This window comes from Simochromis diagramma, unplaced genomic scaffold (assembly GCF_900408965.1).
Source record: "Simochromis diagramma unplaced genomic scaffold, fSimDia1.1 OVJJ01000753.1, whole genome shotgun sequence".
Taxonomy (NCBI): Eukaryota; Metazoa; Chordata; class Actinopteri; order Cichliformes; family Cichlidae; genus Simochromis; species Simochromis diagramma.
This window is the reverse complement of record NW_024387523.1, coordinates 14,612,218-14,630,889: the sequence shown is the minus strand read 5'-3', so window position 1 is coordinate 14,630,889 and position 18,672 is coordinate 14,612,218. Positions and strand designations below refer to the sequence as shown.

The 18,672-nt window shown below is 41.6% G+C and overlaps 1 protein-coding gene across 1 annotated transcript; it reads right to left on the bottom strand.

Annotated features, from left to right (window-relative positions):
- Nucleotides 1–1,583: 1,583 nt before the first annotated feature.
- On the bottom strand, nucleotides 1,584–14,982 carry satb1a (SATB homeobox 1a). Its single transcript, XM_040020247.1, has 11 exons — nucleotides 14,540–14,982; nucleotides 13,814–14,043; nucleotides 13,376–13,552; nucleotides 13,166–13,292; nucleotides 12,449–12,572; nucleotides 11,316–11,427; nucleotides 9,126–9,658; nucleotides 6,369–6,566; nucleotides 5,943–6,098; nucleotides 4,060–4,263; nucleotides 1,584–3,119 (listed from the first exon to the last, which is right to left on the bottom strand). The coding sequence occupies exons 2-11, from the start codon at nucleotides 14,028–14,030 to the stop codon at nucleotides 2,238–2,240; spliced, it is 2,730 nt and encodes a 909-aa protein (XP_039876181.1). The 5' UTR covers nucleotides 14,031–14,043; nucleotides 14,540–14,982; the 3' UTR covers nucleotides 1,584–2,237.
- Between the last annotated feature and the right edge of the window lie 3,690 nt (nucleotides 14,983–18,672).

Sequence of the window (18,672 nt, the reverse complement as noted above, 5' to 3'; positions counted from 1 at the left end):
ATATTTTGAGAGATTTACAGATTCAAACATGAATAGAAATTCTATGTGTACACTGTTTCAGAAACCAACTTGTTCATTCGTTAGCATATAATGATAAGCCTGATACTGGACAATCTTGAGATATAGGAATAAACATTGCACCATTTCAAGTACAGACATTTTAGATACCATTCTGATTGGTTATTCGTCCTTTATTTTATTTAGTGGCTCAATAGGTTCTGTAGTTAAACCCGTATTATTCTTTGTAAATTCAAACGTCACTGTTTATGGAGCCTGTCCATCTTTTGGCTGATGTTATTGGCCAGTGTCGGCCTATCTGAGATATATCAGCATTATCATGTAAATTTAGTGATGTGTGACAACACAATACCTTTTTTTTTTCTTGCAGAACATAATGAAGAAAATTATGCATATGGCAACTTAGAAGTGGTGTCACTACACCTTACAGTAGTCTCAACACTGTTTGGAGTGGAGTGTGTCTCTGTGTTAGGCTGTTAAGTAAAATGCAATGCTGGATAGTTAGTAAACAAAAACCCCACCGATAATCAAATGCACTTGATTAACTGATCATCAGCAAATGTGAGCACCTCTATAAAAGCAGAATTTTTTAGCAGTTTGCCAGTCTGGAGCATTCGTGTGTGTGAGTTAACAAAATGACACATTGTTCCCAGCAAATTTACCCCAAGGTCAGACTGTGCAATGTTCAGAGAAACTGCAGAAAACCCAAGAGCTACGTCTCAGACTCTACAGGCCTCTGTTAGAAGGGAAAAATTGGGAAAAAAAAGACTGAACAAGTATGTCTTGTTTGGAAGGGTTGCCAAGAGAAAGACTCTTCTCTCTAAAAAGCACAGCTTAGCTTTGCAAAGAACAAACCACAAGATTTCTTTGGACTGATGAGACCAAAGTAGAGATGTCTGGCCATAATGCACAGTGCAACGCTTGGTGAAAACCAAACTCAGCATATCAGTACAAACAACTTGTACCAACTGTCAAGCATGGTGGAGGAGGGGTGATTATTTGGGCTTATTTTATAGCCACAAGACCTGGACACCTTGTAGCCACTGAGTTGACCACGAATTCCTCTGTATATCAAAGTATTATAGAGTCGAATGTGAGGCCATCTTTCCTACCACTTAAACTTGGCAAAAATTGCATCTTGCAACATGACAATGATCCCACAACTGCAACAGAATAGCTGAAAAAGGAAATGTGTTGGAATAACCCAGTTAAAGTCCAGACCTCAATAATTGATTAAAATGATGAGGTAGGACCTTAGGAGAGTTGTGCAAAAGTGCAAACTTCAATAAACTCAATCAACATTGTAAACAAGAGTGGGCCAGTACACAAACTTTCTTTGTCACATACAGTTTATATATAAAGAATATTGACACTGGCTTTTTTTTTTTTTTTAACCAATCTAATGTCATCATCAGCATCTGTCCCTAGAAAATAACTTCTTCCAAATGATTATACTTGAAGTTTATAAGATGACATATTGTTTAATGTCATCATGTGGCTAGTAACATACTATGGGTGTTACATGATCCCAGTCCTTTCCCAGTAAGTATTTAATTTAAAACGACAACAGGAAACTTGTTATTTAATAAGAGCGAAACATGAACAGTGAAATTTATGAGGTAAAGAGTAAACGACTCAGACAAAAGCCAAACCACAAAGCACGGTTAGCACAATTAAAACAAAAATGGTGAAGATACACCTAAAAAAAACAAAAGAACAACATGATTGGCAGTGCCACTCTCTTCAAGGCATTTCTGGTATGGCCGTTTTTCAAAAATGTCAGTCAACCAACTACACTTACTCTTTTTAAATAGAGATATGTAATCTGAGGCTCATTGTATTGGTTCCCAGCACTCCACCCAGAAATATAACTATACATGGAAACTATGTACTAAAGTTCAGTCACAGTAAACTGTCTCAAGTGCATCAAGAATCCTCAAATCACAGTACAGCTTTCTATGTAATTACATAACTTAAGTCTCTGGTTATGAAAGCTGTGGTATACACAGTATTTTATTAGTCTTTCCACAGTGTGTAACAATGCAAGCCTATAAACACATAAATACCAACACGCTGTGACTCTGGACTGGAGCAATGTTTTAAGTGAGAAGCATTTGCACCGAAGTTGCTATGTTTCAGAGAGGAGAAGCACCCGGTCCTGGGTCTAAATGGTAAGTATGGCTTGTCCAAGCTGCTGTATGTTACTGGATGTATGCGGGTTAAATGTAGCTCTCCTGCTCTTCCTTCATAGGGGGAATAGTTTGAGTGCCAACATCCGATTCTTTTAATACAGTCATCTCACTTGTTTCATTTCTTCCTGTTAAGTTCTCCTCCTTTTGTTCTGTTTCTGTTTTTCCACCTTCTTCCAGTTCCTGTGCAGTCACATTAGCCTGCAAGATGTTTGGGTCTGTGCAGCAATGCTTGTGGTCGCGACTGTGTTTTGGGCTGTAGTCTTGGCTTTGTCCTTGGTCCTGGCTATTGAAGAAGTTGCGAATTGTATGTTTAGGTAAGCCCAGCTGGGCAGACAAGGTGTGGACCGCTTCCTCATCTGGGTTGAGGCCCACGTCCTTGATGAAACTTTGCAGGATACCGAGGGCATCTCTGGACACATTTAACCCCTGACATTGGACCTCCTTGTAACTTTCTACCTCATTAGCTGTCTCTGAACAAACCCCAGCCCTACACTGTTCCTCATTCTTCATGTTGGGCCACTTCACAGATAGCTTCTCCTTAACCTTCCCTTTTTTGCCATCTCCCGTGATGTCATCTATGTCTTCCTTCCCTATATTTCCATCCCATACCTGTTCGCTGTTTTCTGCACCTCTGTCCCTCACGGTTCCAGCACAACCCCAGTCCCCACCTAAACTGTCCCTGTTTTCTCTTCCACCCTCAACCCATTCTTTACTGTCCCCTCTCTCACCATTGCTGCTGCCTCTGCCCTGCAAATGTACTCTCAAGTGCTGCCAGGCACCGCCAGCATCAGACTCGGCTGGCGATGCAGCGCAGGGTTGTGTCGGGGAAAGGTGAGGTCCTGCCTCGGGCTGAAGGGGTTGATGGGGTTGTAGATGGTGTTGCTGTGGCATCAAAGAGCTGCGTTGGTACTGATGAGAGAAATTAGAAGTGATTAGAGCAAAAAGGTTGGTATTTAAATTTTTCTAGTTTTGAGTGTGAGCAGTACTATGTTTGACTTTAAATAGTTGTGAATGAAATAAAGTGAAGTTAACAGAGACTGTTTTGCTCAAGAAATGTCACCTTTTATGTTAAAATGAAACTACAACTTAACATGCACACCCATCCATGGTGTTTTGTTTTTGTGTTTTTTTTACCATATCTAATTGAATCTGCAGAGTTTAGACACTGATTTGCTGCTATATGAGCAAAGGCACAGGACACGATGATCTGGGCTGGTGTGAAATCAAGGGGAGTGGAGACCGTTTGATCTTAATCTCCTTAGTGTTCACGTGTGAGGTGATCTGCAGTGCAGCCACCCAGAACTGATGTCTGCAAATGAACATCAGGATCTGAATTTGCCCATGTGGTGTTGACTTTTCTTGTCAACACTACATGGGCAATGATGCAATGATATGCTAGGCAGTGGGCTGTATGTTCACAAACAGAAGGGTATGCAACCATTTTATCTTTGAGTTTGTCCTATAATCAAGCCATCAATCCATGCACAAGCAATGGAAGGGAAAGAAAAATAACTAATCAGCCTCACGGATCATTGCTTAATGTGGTAATCATCTTTTTTTTCTGACATCTCTGGCATTTAGCTGTCATTACTCTGCTGCTTTTCCATTGCACGCCCTAGAGATCTATTGGCATTCAATGTGATGTATTCACTTTCAGATTTCTGATAACTTTTTATCCATAACTTTTTTAAATTACAAAATTAAAGTCAGTACACCTTAGCCTCAAGTGTTTTCTGCCATGTATATAGCTGTTTAAAACTCTAATACATAATAGTTTTCTTCTCAAGCAAGATCTACTGAAGTCAGAGTGTCTGTTGATAATAATGTTTGTCACTTTTGGAAGTCTTACCAATGTATTGTCATTGCTTAGCAGGGTGAACCTGTCAATGCAGTGCTGTTGTGCAGTCATGTTGCTGCTCTCCTGTTCGTAGATGGCATCTCTTTCATTCTGGGACAGGCTGAGGAACCGGCGGATCATGCACAGATTCTCCCACAGCGTCCGGTTCTCTGGACTGGGTTCCTCCTTCCAACGCAGCAGCTCGCACAACCATCCCTACAGGAAATATGTGCATATGCACAAGGTGGCTACAGTTGCTTAACAACTCTTAAAATATCTTAAAAGCACATTCACTAATAAAGGGCAAGGGAATAAGCAGCCTTACATTCAGTTAGGATTGGTTTCAATGTGTTTAGTCATGTCACTGGAAAAATTTCCAGCACAAAGTGCTGCTGTTTTCTCCCCAACGACACACTTAGATCACACAACGTGACCATATCAATATGACTATGCTGTTATGTTTGACAACCCCTTTCAGGCTGTTTATGTCTATTTTAAAATGCTTACAGTACAGTACAGCAGACTGATAAGATAAAAAAGGTAATTTAAAGGTTGCAGAACATGAGTAAACTCACACATTAAAAAAGAGGCTAAGCTGGGGTTCAGTTTAAGCCTTGTAGACTGCCAGCAGAAATTTGAAGATGCATGTTTAGCGACAGCATTTGCAGCCTTACGTTTAATTTGCTTATGTATGTTGGCACCCTACATACAGTGAAAGGGATTGACCAAAGGGGGAAAAAAATGAATTCACAATAACTTTCTCTATACATTGACTCCAAACTGGTTCAGTGTGCTCTCAATATACATACAAAATCAAAAAAAAAAATTAGGATCTGCCAGATAATCTGAAGATTATAGCAAGATTTTCTTATCAGCATGAATTGTTTGTGTATCACGAAGGAAGAAACTTGTGAGTGACAGATTGAGGAACGTAAAGCCAAGCTAGTTTCAGACTCATGAACTGAGGATGATTATGTTTGCAAGCAAGCTGATATGCTCACACGCACGCACACACACACACACACACACACACCTGGCTGTAGCCCAACTCTAGCACACAATGCCATCCAGATGCACAGTGCAGATAGAACAGGGAGATGCTGCATGGCTCTGCCTGCCAAACAACCGGGTAATACGGGGGGTGGGGTGGGGGATAAAAGATAGAGAGAGTGCGAGAGAATAAAGGGAAATAGGGGTGGGGGTTAAAGAAAGTAAGGTAAAAAAAAATGGAGGCCAGTGAAAGAACCTCAGGGGTTTTGGACCACCTGGCTGTACTGGCATGACCGCTGAATGACCTCCAAACATCTTGATGATGAGTAGAAAGAAGAGGGAGTTATATGGGAGAAGAAAGAAAGAAAGAAAAGAAAAAAGAAAGCAAGCAAGAAAGAAGCTAAAAATTGGAGATGTGCTCGAGAGGAAGAGAAAATGAGACAGCTAAAATCCCCCCATTCCATGAAGGGAAATTATCCTCAAAACAAAAGGCAATAACAAGCTTATGGGGCCGCCATAAAAATGAGAACAATAAACACTCAAATCGTGCTTGTGTGTGTGTATTTGTATTAGTGTTGCTGTGTCTCTGTGCGCGCGATCACGTTTTACTTGCATGTGCTCTTACTGTATGTTTGTGTGCACAAGCGAGTGGTGTGTATGTGTGTATGGTGACTATTAAAGCGATAATTTAGGACACAATAGCAGTCTGATGCACTGATGATAGTCCTCTGCAGAGTACAGCTGCTGGTTGATTATCTGGGCTTTCCTCCACACACGGTATCCATCGCTGCTTTAACTGAGGCGATGGAGTCATAAATGAATGCTAAAATTGAGCATTTCATCAAGCGATAGAAACGATTGGGTGGTTTGTATGCTCAGATTTAAACTAACAAGAAGCAAAGTACCTGGCTCTTGGAGGCGGCAACCTTCGCAAACAGCGCCTGAGACACTTTGGCTCTCTTCATCTCATGCTGGATCTCCTCATAGATAGAGGCGCTGACATTGAGAACGCAGCTGTCTGTCCGCAGTCCTCTGTCTGCTGTAACTGGGGACAGTCTTGACTAAAAAGAAGCAAACAAGAAGGAAAACCGGGTTTAAATACATACAAAGTAATGGGCAATAGGAGGACTATGAAACAGATAACAGGCAAAGGTTTTTATGTTTTTTTTATTTGAAAATGCTCCACTTTGAGAGCTAACACAGGCATAGTTGAGCCAAGTGACAGAACTCACACTTGAATATTTCAATGCTGTTTTATGAACAACTTTAACCTTTCACAGCTGGTTTACAAGACTTTTGTTTTCATGTCTTTCAGTCTTTTGCTGGCTGACCTGTGAGGACCTCGGTGGCGTGTTGTTGCAGCTGGGTGTGAATACAGTCAGACTTCTCTCCTTCTCCTCTTGGTATATGCGCTCCCTCTCAGCCTCTGGGAGCTGCAGGAAGCTGTGCATTGCCCGTAGGTTGACCAGCAGAGATTGGGAGGCGTGTTTCGGGTCCTCCTCCTTTCGCAGGATCTCAGAGAGTAGGCCCTGATAAACACACAGAAAAATCAGCGTAAGTTGATACTTGTGATGGATTTTTTTCCTTCTTCTATAAGCGGCTCCCTTTAGGGGTCACCACAGCAGACCATCTTCATCTCACCCTATCCTTAGTATCCTCTTCTGTCACACCAACCTTGTGAATGTCCTCTCCTCAGAGGACTTCCTCTTTTCATCCTGCCTGGAAGTTCAGTATTCAACAGCCTTTGTCCGTTATATCCTCTATCCCATCTCTGCACATGTCCAAACCATCTCAGCCTTTCCTCTCTAACTTTGTCTCCAAACTGCTCAACCAGAGCTGTCCCTGTGATGCCACCTCCAGCTCAGCCTCCTGTCTTTTTGCTAGTCTCCAAACCATACATCACAGCAGGTCTCATGACTATCTAGTAAACCTTCCTTTTCACTCTTCCTGCTATCCTTCTGTCACAACCCTGGCACTCGTCTCCACCAGAGCCATCCTGCCTACACTTCTTCTCACTTTCTTTTTTGCGTTGTCCGTTGCTTTGGATTGTTGACCCCAAGTATTTAAACTCATCTACCTCTAAGTCTGCTCCTTGCATGTTCACCTTTCCACCTGTCTCCCTGTCATTCACTCACGTACTCTCTCTTCCTTGAAAAGTGGTCCCATCACACTTCTTCTCCATTCTTGAGGCATCCTCTCATCCTCCAAGATTGTGTTATACAATCTGGTCAAAAAGTCCACTGCCCTCTCTACCGCACATTGTTACCTCCACAGGATTGCCATCTGGCTTCTCAAGTACATGTTAGTACATGTCCTAGCAGCACATCCTTTCCAGGTCGATCTATATATAGTAATGTATAACATACATGATGTTAGTGGTATAAAAATGGTTTAAGGGACACCAACTTTGCTTTCTTCAGCTTATTCAAAACTCACATAATTTAAAACAAGCGGCAACTTAAGATAATATCTCGACCTTCAAGTGAGAAATGGTTAGCGATGATCACCATATATGATAGAAAAAAAGAAACAAGTCTTGACCAGTGCTGTGATGCTGACCTTTATTCTTCTAGAATTACTTATGGATCATTTCTCATTCTTAATGGTAGATAGACATTTTCTGAAAAGGTTTATGCCAGAAGAACTACTGAGTTAAGATAACAATCAGTAATGCTCTTATCAAATATGATAGCAATACTGATGAGCTCATCCAACTCCAAACTGCAACATTTCTTTGAAGCAGAGGAAAAGTAAGCATTCAGTTGTACAGAGGGATGACAGATATTGTAATTCTGCTTTAAAGCTATATGAACTCATAAACCTGAATTCTTTTCCTTCATGTTGAATGTTCAGCTTTCACAAACAAAATGATTCAGGTCAGGTATTAAAAGCTCCAGTCTCTCAGGAACCACAAATGGAAAAGGTCTCATGAAATATTATGTATTATTTCACTGTCTTCATTTAAAGATGATAAATGTAAAGTTTCTTGTGAAACTAAAGGAATTCAGCAATAGCCTCGTATCCAACTCTGAATCCTATTCAGTGGCATCTTGACAAAACCTTGCAGTTTAGGGTTTCACAGCCAGCCAGTCAGTGCTTAGCATGCTGCTCGCCTGTACATCTAGCATTATTCTGTCTGTATCTGTCTATACAGGGAAGCGTTCAAACACCACATGCAAATTTCAGGGATTCCTTCCCTGAAAGGAAATCAGATTTCACACTGGCAGAGAAATGGCTTTAGAGGAAACAGCCTTCTTATTCAAATAATAGATTGTGGTTGGAGCTGCCCAGCAAACCCTGCCTTCTGAAGAGATGGAGGCTTGATGTGAGTCGTCAAATGACAAATGCTTCCCTCGCTTTTAGATGACGTTTTGGCATCGTGCCCAACTTGTATGGCTGGCACCAGAGCACCTTGGACTTGGCAACAGGGAAACATGGGGGTGGATAATAACTAACTCTGCTTATTGTGATGAAAATGATAATGAAGGTAATAATAATAATAACAACGGGCTTAGCCGGTCCTTTGAGCCCCATTTCTGTGGGCACACTAGTGAATATAAGATGATGGACACAGACAACAAAGCATTTTAGTGTTAGAGAGGAGGCGATAGTAGAGGGAGATATGGATACAAAATGAAGGAGACCAATGGACAAAGTAAGGGAGAGATTAAATATAGATGGATTGACCATGGGGGTTAGAGATTAAATGAATAGAAGGGCTGCCAGAGTGAAAGGTGGTGAGATGGACAGCGAGATATAGAGGTAGAGAGGGAGGCAGCAGTTCTCTGAGGGGTTGTGATTAGTTGGCCCAGCTGCTGCTTCAGTGCTGGCACCGGCTTTGTGCCGCAGAGAGCTGGCACAAACACACACTCACACACGCATACAAACACACATGCACAAGGGGGAGGAGGCACTACGGCAAAGGCCATGCCAGTGTGCCAACCATCTCACACTCACATATTCACAGAACACACTTAGCTATCACCGCAGCACCAGGGCACGAGCAACCTAATCACCACCAAAGAGTTGAAAACTGCTTTAAAATTCGATTTCAGCATCTTTTATTTTGCTCTCTCCTGCAACCATACCTGGGTCCTGTTAAATGCCACCCGGGCAAAGACGGCTTGGGAGATGCCTGCTCTCTTGAGCTCCTCCCTCACGTTCTGGTAGATGTCAATCGGCACCTCTGATGGTCCAGCGGAAGACGCAGCCAAGGTCTGGTTTTGCAGTCCGGCAGAAGAGCTTCCACCCGGGCCGCACTGCACTTGCTGCAGGGCTTGGGGATCAGGAGCTTTAGAGAAGACCTTGGCAGGAGCCCTCCCTACAGGGGGATGGTTCAGATACTGCTGTGGTGACGATGCCAAACCCTGGCCAGCAAGCATGCGACTAACAGCATACTGCTGGTTTAGAAACTGGGCCATCACCAGCTGTTGGTTGACCATTTGGGAGCTCAGAGGCTGGGTTACCAGCCCAGGAGGGCGCAGACTGAGGGGTGGGCAGTTGGATATGTTGGCAACCGCTCCACGAGGGAAAAGGAGAGTTGAGCTCTGGTCAGCGGGGGTACCAGTAGCTGGCTGGCTGAGGGTCATATGTGAGGACTGGTCAGAAAAGTTGTCAATGTCTGGTAAAGGACAAGGAAAGAAGAGGCAGGACTATTTTTTACTCATTGTTCAAGTGGTAATAACATCTCCAATTCACAGGATGATTTATATTGTGGCAGGAAAAAGTGGGTGAACCCAGGTTTTCTTCAATATCTGGTCACCAGGTCATATATGATCGCAAGTTTAAGTAAAGAAAAACACAATAAGCTTCTTCAGGTCATCAACTGGCATCTCTGTTAGGTTTAAGCCTAAGTTTAGACTGGACCAGAAGATAGATTTTCTTCATTTGAAGCCATTTTGTAGCTAGTTAAGCATCTTGATGTATCATAATATTCCCTCCACTGTATTCCACCCATGGGATCATGGTTTCACTTTGGAATACAGTCCACTTTTATTGCCCTAAGTAGTGGTTTGTGTTCTCCATAAACAATTTATTGATTAACTGTCTCTCTGGGCTCTGGTTCTTTTATTGTTGTGCATTTTGTATTTTACTGTTTGTCATACTGGTAAAACCTCATCCCGAATAAAAAAGAAAAACCAGTTCTGGGAACTTTGGCAGGTTTGGCAGGTGTGTGAGCCTGTCCCTTCATGGTTACATCACAATCATGTACAATACAGTCATGACACTTTTGCAGCTGTGTAGCTGACACCAACATCCTGGCCACAGATGGTAGATGGGTGTTGTCTGGGAACTGATATGATTCCTGTTCAAGATCATCTTTAATTTATAAGTTAAGTTGTTCTAAGACGTACTCCATTCATATTTCAAGGATTAGACTCCATGTTTACTGAGTCCTTGCTTTAAATAGCATTTGTGGTCATCAGCAAAGATATTCAGAGACTTTTTTTAATCTGTATTGTACATGTTTAGTAGTTGTGACAGGTGGTTTGTGCAGTTTGCACCTAAACTGGTCTTGGTGACACCTACAATGGTGGGAAACTTTTACTTTATTAAGTACTAATCTAATAGCATGCAATTTCAGACAACACTTCTATCATAAAGTTTGCTTTCATGCAATATTTTCTTTTTTTTGTTGACATTGTTGAACAGTTAATGATTTTTAAGCTAAGATAAGCTAAGATTTTTTGCATTTGAGGAGCAGAAGCCACTGACATCACCCCACCAACTCAACACTGGACAATCTTATCCAAATCCCTTGAGGAGTACTGGTAATAATTCGGCTGTATGTGTAATATTGAGGCTATAGGTAACTGGCAGTGGTATACTGTACTGAATTATAATTAAGGGGTACTTTTAAATTGCATGTTTTGGTGGATGTCTGCGAACTTTTGTCACCACAGTAATGTCACAAATGTGCAAAGCGCACCGAACTGTGTTTGTGTGTAACCAAGATCAAAGGTTTACTTTGAAGAATACAACTATTTTTTGTAAAAGTTGATAAAATAATTGTATCTGTTCATAGTTATAACTTATTCAAAGATTTGGCTATCTCTAAAAACAAATTCATACGGCTTATTTTAAAGGGTTCAACAGCTTTTTCCTGCTACTGCACTGTAAAATTTCCCTATAAAATGAAAATGGTGAAGCATTCATCTTTTTATTCAAGTTGCTAAAAGTGTATGATGCCTGTTAGTAGGATAAAGCTCATATAATCAGTATCTAGAGTGTATCAGACATGCTGTAATACTTGACAGGTGTGTTTTGAGTTCTCTCACCCTTGAAGCATTTGGACTTCTTGAAGTGCTTGTACCATCGGCCAAACTCATGACACTTGGCAGCTGAGACATTTGCATAGTAAGTGCTATTTACAATAGACGATATCATACTCTGAAACAGAGGGGAAAAGACAATAGAAATTCATTACATTTTCTGAGCTCCTGCTATGGGCGGCTTGGGTGTCTCAGCTGTTCACACATCTGATATTAATGAACTCAGATCTGTGTTATTAAAAAGACCCCCAGGTAAATAGGATAATAAAGACAGATGAGAGTGTCAGTGTGTGAGCTGTGTGGGTATGCATGCATACATGCATACATGCGTGTGTGAGTGCGCAGTTAAACAAAACACTACAGGTCATCAGAGACTATGCCTCTGTCTCTCATTCACTCACTCTTACACACACACACACACACACATGGTTTGTCCCTGAAGACTATCCTGTGCAATCTTTACATCTTATTACACCTTTCATCTTCTCATATTTATTTTAATCTGCTTCCCGCAAACAAGAGAAGGGGGTTAAGGTAGTGATAGGAGAGGAAGAGAGATGGGGGAGGAAGGATTTGCTTGTATCAGATTTTAACACGGCAGAGAAGAGAGGAATCTGAGGTAGAGAGAAAACGGTGAACAGTTATCCTCTATCAGACTGTAGATGTCCTACGCCTCGGGCAAAATAATAGATCGACCAGGTTGATAATTATGAATATTCATAAAAAGGCCTTCCCCAAACACTGCGTGATTAATGACAATTATTTCTGCAGTTGTGTCTGTATTTGCTTAATTAAACACACAAGAATTGAAGATATTACATTTAGATTATTGCTGAATCAGTCCAGAGTGCAGAAAAGGCTAAACAGCAAAGGACTGAAAATCAACAGGATCAAGATAGGCAGCAAGCAGGCAGCATGGCTTTTAAGGAGATAACCATCTCTCTTTATCTGTTTCTCCCTCCTGTGCTCTGCCCCCACACCTTATCTATCTCTGCATCTGGACTTCCTGTCTAACTACTGGACCCTTTGCTTACTCTTTGCCACATGTCAAAGAGGGCACAGAAGATTAAATTGCATGCATGTTAAATGCTAATTTTGAATTTTAGTCCAGTTTAGATTATTATCTCTCTTTTGTATACCTGGGACAGTGGGCACTCCTTGGCCAGTGAGCTCTGGTTCATGTCCTTGAGGAGCTCTTTCAGAGCATTTCTCACCGTCGAGTGACTCCACTGCTCGGCTGGCAAGTCCTCCAATTTAGGACAGCTACACAAAGGTCAAAGAAAAAAAAAGAACTAGATGATTTTAGTATATTACTGTTTAAAGGTATATTCAAGCTCAGCAGTGTTTTACTTTGACAACAAAGTGAAACACTACTAGACCGTCCATGATGTAACTTAATGGCATATTTCATTAGAATCTCTCAACATGGTTATTTACTGAAAAAGCTCCGGTCAGAGCCAGAGAAGCTCAGTAGTATCCCTTCAAGAAGACACCAACATGGATTGTTGTCTAAATGCTGAAGCACATGTACTGTCTAATGCGATAAAGAAATCACAAGGACACTTAAGCTCAAGAAGCTTCAGATAACAATAATGATATCAGGTCCGTCTTTATTTGCAGTACACTGTTTTCATTGAATATATATATATAAAAAAAAAACAATAGGAAAAGTACATTTGGTGTCAAAGTGCTGGTATTGCATATGCTGACTCAGTGTCATTACTAAAATCTGTGATTTAACCACTGTAAACTTCATCTGAATGTACATTTGTGCAGCAATGTATAACTCACACAAACAGGACAAAAATATGACCCTGAAGGCAAACATACTGATATGAGTGTTGTCTGCTCTCTACCTGTGCAGCTGGATTTTAAGTGTGATAACGTGGTGAACATCCTGCAGCATCTCTGCCACTGTTGCATCTGGAGCGTCGGTTACGTAGGACAGAGGCACCGGGTTCCACCTACCCACCTGGATCAGACCTGAACACATGCACATACATAGGTGAAAATAAGAAAGATTTAGAGTTTAAGCTGCACTTTCTTTGCACTGCAAGTGTTTTTACCTTTTGCCTGTGCTGCAGAGCTGTGTGAATATCCCAGTGTCAGCAGGGCCATCTCTATCAGCTGGTTAAACAGCAGATCTCTCTTAACCAACACAAACTCAGCATGCTCTTCTCTCCTCTCTCCTTCCAAAGGGGTTTCCGTGTGCTCCACCACACAGAACACCGGCAGCAGGCTCCCTGCGGTGACAGACATGCATGATGCCATACACCAAACCATTTGGGTAATTAGAAGTAATTCATCAACTTATACAAAGTATTTTTTTTATACATGCATTTGCATCAGAACTAGCTGAAATTAAAAAAACACATTTACGGTTATGAGATAAGCCCAATTAATTTGATAACACAGCTGAGCCATAATCACAGAAGATCCGTGTAAAACTAAAAAAATACATATATGGGTTCAAACCCTAGGTTTCATCTTTTCCCCCCATGTACCTCTGCTGTGCCAGCTCTTTCCCTGTGACCTCGCTGTGGTGGGTTTCTGTGCCATGCAGGGGTTTTTGGCCACAGGACTACCTTGTCTGCTCCTCTCCTGGGTCGAGGGTCCCCCCTCATGTTGCTCCACTCGAGCCAGCTTAGCAGGAGGAGGGCGAGGGTCTACAGCAAGATCACAGCCCTCAGCTTTCTTGATTCCATTACACAAGGGATCCATCTGTGGTCTTACACTAATACAGAGATAAAGACGCTTAAACATCAAATACTACACAAGGTAAGCTAATAAAAGTCACTTATACCAGTTCTCCTTAAACTTTTATTGACAAACTTTTTTTTTAAATGTACTCATAGACACCAATTAAATAACTGCAAACTGCTCTAACATTTGCATACATAGTGAACGTCAAGAGAATGTGAGCTGGAAACTGCCACATAAAGTAGCCATAATAATATATATTTTTAAACACACACACGTGCACGCAAAGGTTTAAATATCCGTCTCAGCATCGGGGATGACCTTCACCCAGATGCCTCTTTGAGGCTAACCACTGAAATCCCTTATAACAAAAAAGATGCAGTGAATGCTACAGCGCAGTTTCCCCACAATAAACTGCCGTCGCCTCCCGGTGCGCCGCTTGTAAGCGCCGCTGATTCGCTTCAATGTTAGCAGCTAAACAAACAGTCCGACATCTGATTCTGCTGAAGTTTGACTGAGGCGAAACCAACCTGTTTCAGTCTGCACAACGTGCATGCCCGACCCGCTATCGTACATCAGCAGCCCATTCCCGCAGACGGCGTCTGTATCCATATGGTTCTCCCCGCTTCCATAGATCTCTAGTTGGAGAACAGATCCGCTTCTCCCGGCTGTATGTCCCGCGACACGCTCCTGTGCGTCCTATTACTCGCAATAACCGTTTACCATCTGAATTTTCTCGTTTTCCCCTTGTGTCAGGAGTAACTATCTCGATCGATCCTCCCTTGTTCCCCGACAGCGCTTTGCTTTCCGATTAAACTAGCCTCAGCACAAGTTGTGAGCGACCACCCAGCCAGAGCACCGGGGCACGCTGCTTCTGTGGATCAAGCTCCACAAAGAACAATGTGCGCCGAGGAGCTCCTGGAGTATATTTCCTGTCACATATTAGACCACTGACTCAGGGAGAGCAGTTGTTGGTTACACTTCAAAGCGCTGTGCGCACGAGGAGAGAGAGATAGCGAGAGAGAGAGGGTGAGAGAGAGAGAGAGAGAGAGAGAGAGAGGTGGGGAGGGGGAGACCTCCCTACACAGTCTCTAAAATCCACGGACCCAGCTGCATTAACATATGGTGTAATAATGAATTCACTAGCGCGCTCCGTAAATGTATTAAATGTGACAATTGCGCATAAATCTATTTATTATGTTCTGCCGCATGCTGTGCACGCACTTATTATTGTCTTTAGGGTATTGGAGCTCTCCATGGTAACAAAGTGGAGCAGGGCAAGGTGGAACTGGCTCACTGATATTAACTTTTGAACGCTGATGTTGTCACAAGATTATCTAAGGCTCATTTTTAATATGCAGAAGATCACTTTTTTCTACTACAGGAAGAGCAGGAATGAGCTCTATACTAAATTTACAGTAGTGTAGGGTGTTTATACTACAGCTCATATTATATGTGTAAAGGTTATATTAAGCTAAAGTATACAGTAGTTGGTATATTGCTGTACACTCAGAATGGCTGTTTCGCTGTTTTTAATGACTAAATTTCGCTTTAAAGTGCTTCAAGGGGCTTCACTTCTTCAGTGTACCTCGAAGTGTTGATATGGCTGCATGAGTTATCATTGGAACCAACTTGTCTTCTGCCCTGTTTGCAGCAACCTTAAGCTGCAGCCGAGCGTAAGCAGACCTCCCCCATGCGGTCCACTGCAGAGGAGGTGCACTCCATCTCGGAAGCTGAGATCCTCAGACAGTGCTTGAAATCTCTGTGAGGGTATCACAAAGCAGCGGGCGAAGTGTGCGCTCCGTGCGTGCACGAGAGGGAGACAGAAAGAGATGAAGAGTCAGAGATCACTCATGCTGGCAGACAGTCTGTTTTCCACCGGTTCATTATAGGGTGGATGGTGTGCAGTGGAAGTGTATGTTTGGGGAGCGGGAGTGTGCTCTACTACTTTTTGACTAATTAAACAAAGTGAATTAGCTATCTCCCCAGCCAGAACGAGTCATGGCTGGTTACACATCATTCATCGTGACTAATTCACAGAGAGAGATGTCACTCAGCTGGGCGGAAACGTGTGCGTGCGTATATATGTGTGTGTTTGCAGCATTCCCCTTGCACCTCTGGGTATTTTGCTAAGTAAGGTTCGCAGCAGTGTGTCATCTACTAGTTTGTGTGTGCACGTGCCTTTAAGTTTTTATATGTTGAAATTTCTTCCCCTCTGTTATTCTCTGCTCTACTATTTCATCACTGGCCTGATACGTCATCAATGAGGCTGCCGTACTAAATGATAATTAAGACCATTACACGCTCACAGAGCGTGCTAGCAGTGCACCGCACAGCTCCCTCAATCGGAGCCTCATCTCAGGGGACACCCTGCTGCTTACACAGTCGCGTATCTCAGCCAAATTAGGTTAGATTTTCACGCCACCTCATTCGCCATAGATGTGATGTGGTTATTATAACCTCATGATGTGGTTAGTGAGGTGGCTGCCGTTACATGGGTGGAGGCAACACGTCAGGGTGTTAAAGGGGAAATGAATTACCGGCACAAGGTATTGCACAGTTTTGTTTCGCCTGCTCCCTGATCTTAAAGCGGACCTATTACGCTTCACATTTTTATTCCGGTACTCCACTAGAGTAGCTTTGTGTGATTCACAGTTCAAAATAATACTCGTTAGTCTTGTACTGCCACTTGGTGCTGTCTGAAAGAAGCAATTTTAGCTCCTCTCCCTTTAAGGTCATGCTTATTTTGAGCCAGCTTTCTTCTAATTGGCTGCCCCTTTTAAACGGGAGGTTTGATAGGTGGGGCTCCAATACTCACGGCCAGAGCTGTGTGACTGACATTTCCAAAATATTCACTCTCAGTGACGTCATGCAGACCTAGGATTACAAATACTGACTGAAGCAAGGCATTTAGAGCAGCCTGAAGGCTGAGCTTCTGGCTCATAGGGATTACTTGCGCATACAGTGACCTCAATTTTAGCTCAGATGTTCTGGGTCACATAGAAAGAAAAGCAGTCCTGTTGCTCTCTAAGCAGCCATCGTACCTGTGTATTACAGCGTCCTGTTGTTTTACTTCATCCAGGTTTATCACATGATTACATAACATAAACATTACGTGATTACATCTACATAAATGTAAATAGGTCCTTAATCACTTAGAGAAAAGTCTTCATTATCTTAGCATAGATGAAATCTCTTGTGCTTATCAAAGAAACAATAAATTGGGGGAGTTGCATGTCCAGAATACAATCCCACCCAAAAAGCTTTCTTCATGTGCTTGCTCTAAAGAGTTAAGGGGCCAAAAGGCTACAGACTTCATGCAGCGGGGTGTACTGCTCGTTTCACGAAACATCACATCTCTGAAAACATCAGAGAACTTTTTGCAAATAGGCCCTATGTGGAAAATTCGACAACGTGTTTGAAAATTAATTAATTCATTATTTATTTATTTCCAACATCAATTAATTAGTGAAAGATTTAAGAAATTAATTATTTTCTATTTTAATCCATTAATGACAGGTTTATTTATTTATTTTTCCAAATTTGATTAATTAATGACATATTAAATTATTTATTCATTTCCATTTTTAATTAGTGCATGTCGCATTCAATTAATTAATTAATTAATTAATTAGTTAATTAATTCAAAGTTCACTGAATTAATAACATAATTAATTCATTATTTATTTCCAATTTTAATTAGTTCCTGACACATTTAATGAATTATTAAAAGATGTCACTCTTGGTTCTCTATATTTCTGGGCAGAATTTGATTCGGGGCCCTGCCCCCAGCTAAACTCATCACCAACAGCCTACTTCAGTGCCACCATTATTAACTATATGTTGTCCATGCTTGATCAGTATGCATCTAATAAACCATTATCATGTTTTTCTAGTGTGCTGGAAAGAAATAAAATAAACGAGCAGACAGTGCCCTTTTAAAACAAGTCAATTGTTTTTTTTAAATGTGCAAAAGGGCACAACAAGAGTTTATAATGACCTAAATTTAATTTTTCATTTTTACATGACGAATGCCACATGACAAATGTAAAAACAGACAATATTAAATAAATTAAACAGAAACTAACTAAATAGAGAGCTAGCACTAGATTATTAACTTTAATGCCTGTGGTTTCCATGCAGCATCACCTAAGCTCACTACAACTTGACTGAACCAAAAGCTCTTGTTTAGCTAATGTCACTGTTAGCCAGTCTTAATGATTAACTGCTTATATGTGATTATTCTCAGAAACATACGTTTATCTTCCTTTTTTTTCCCTCTGATTTTTTTCTTTTCTTTTTAGCCCCAGGGAGATAAATAATTTTTTAAAACTTACTTGGACACCAATCTTCTTACAAATACTTACACTGTGCATGAGCATGATCCTGGCTCTGACAGTAAAAACGATTATAGCAGTAGCATGAACTTGTACTACTGATATGTCACATGCACAAGAAATACATTTAATCAAACTGTCTTTTGTGACGTTTCAAGCGCTCTTGGGGGCCCCCTGTTGGTGTGGGTTCCCCAGGCACATCTCGCTGACAGACAATTCCTTCAATTCCTATCTTTGTCTAAGGTTTTAAGATGTGGAACAAAAAAAGAAAAAGATGCTGAGGAGGAGGGGTGGGGCTGCCTGATGTCAAAAGCCTAATATAAATA

Excerpts from the sequence above, each read along its gene's own strand:
- satb1a (XM_040020247.1), bottom strand. The coding sequence starts at position 14,030 with ATGGATCCCTTGTGTAATGGAATCAAGAAAGCTGAGGGCTGTGATCTT. Across the intron at positions 6,567-9,125 it reads TGGCATTTAACAGGACCCAG|GGCCTACTCTCTGAGATCCT; the intron begins GTATGGTTGCAG and ends TGTGTTTATCAG. Across the intron at positions 6,099-6,368 it reads CGCCACCGAGGTCCTCACAG|TCAAGACTGTCCCCAGTTAC; the intron begins GTCAGCCAGCAA and ends GCTTCTTTTTAG.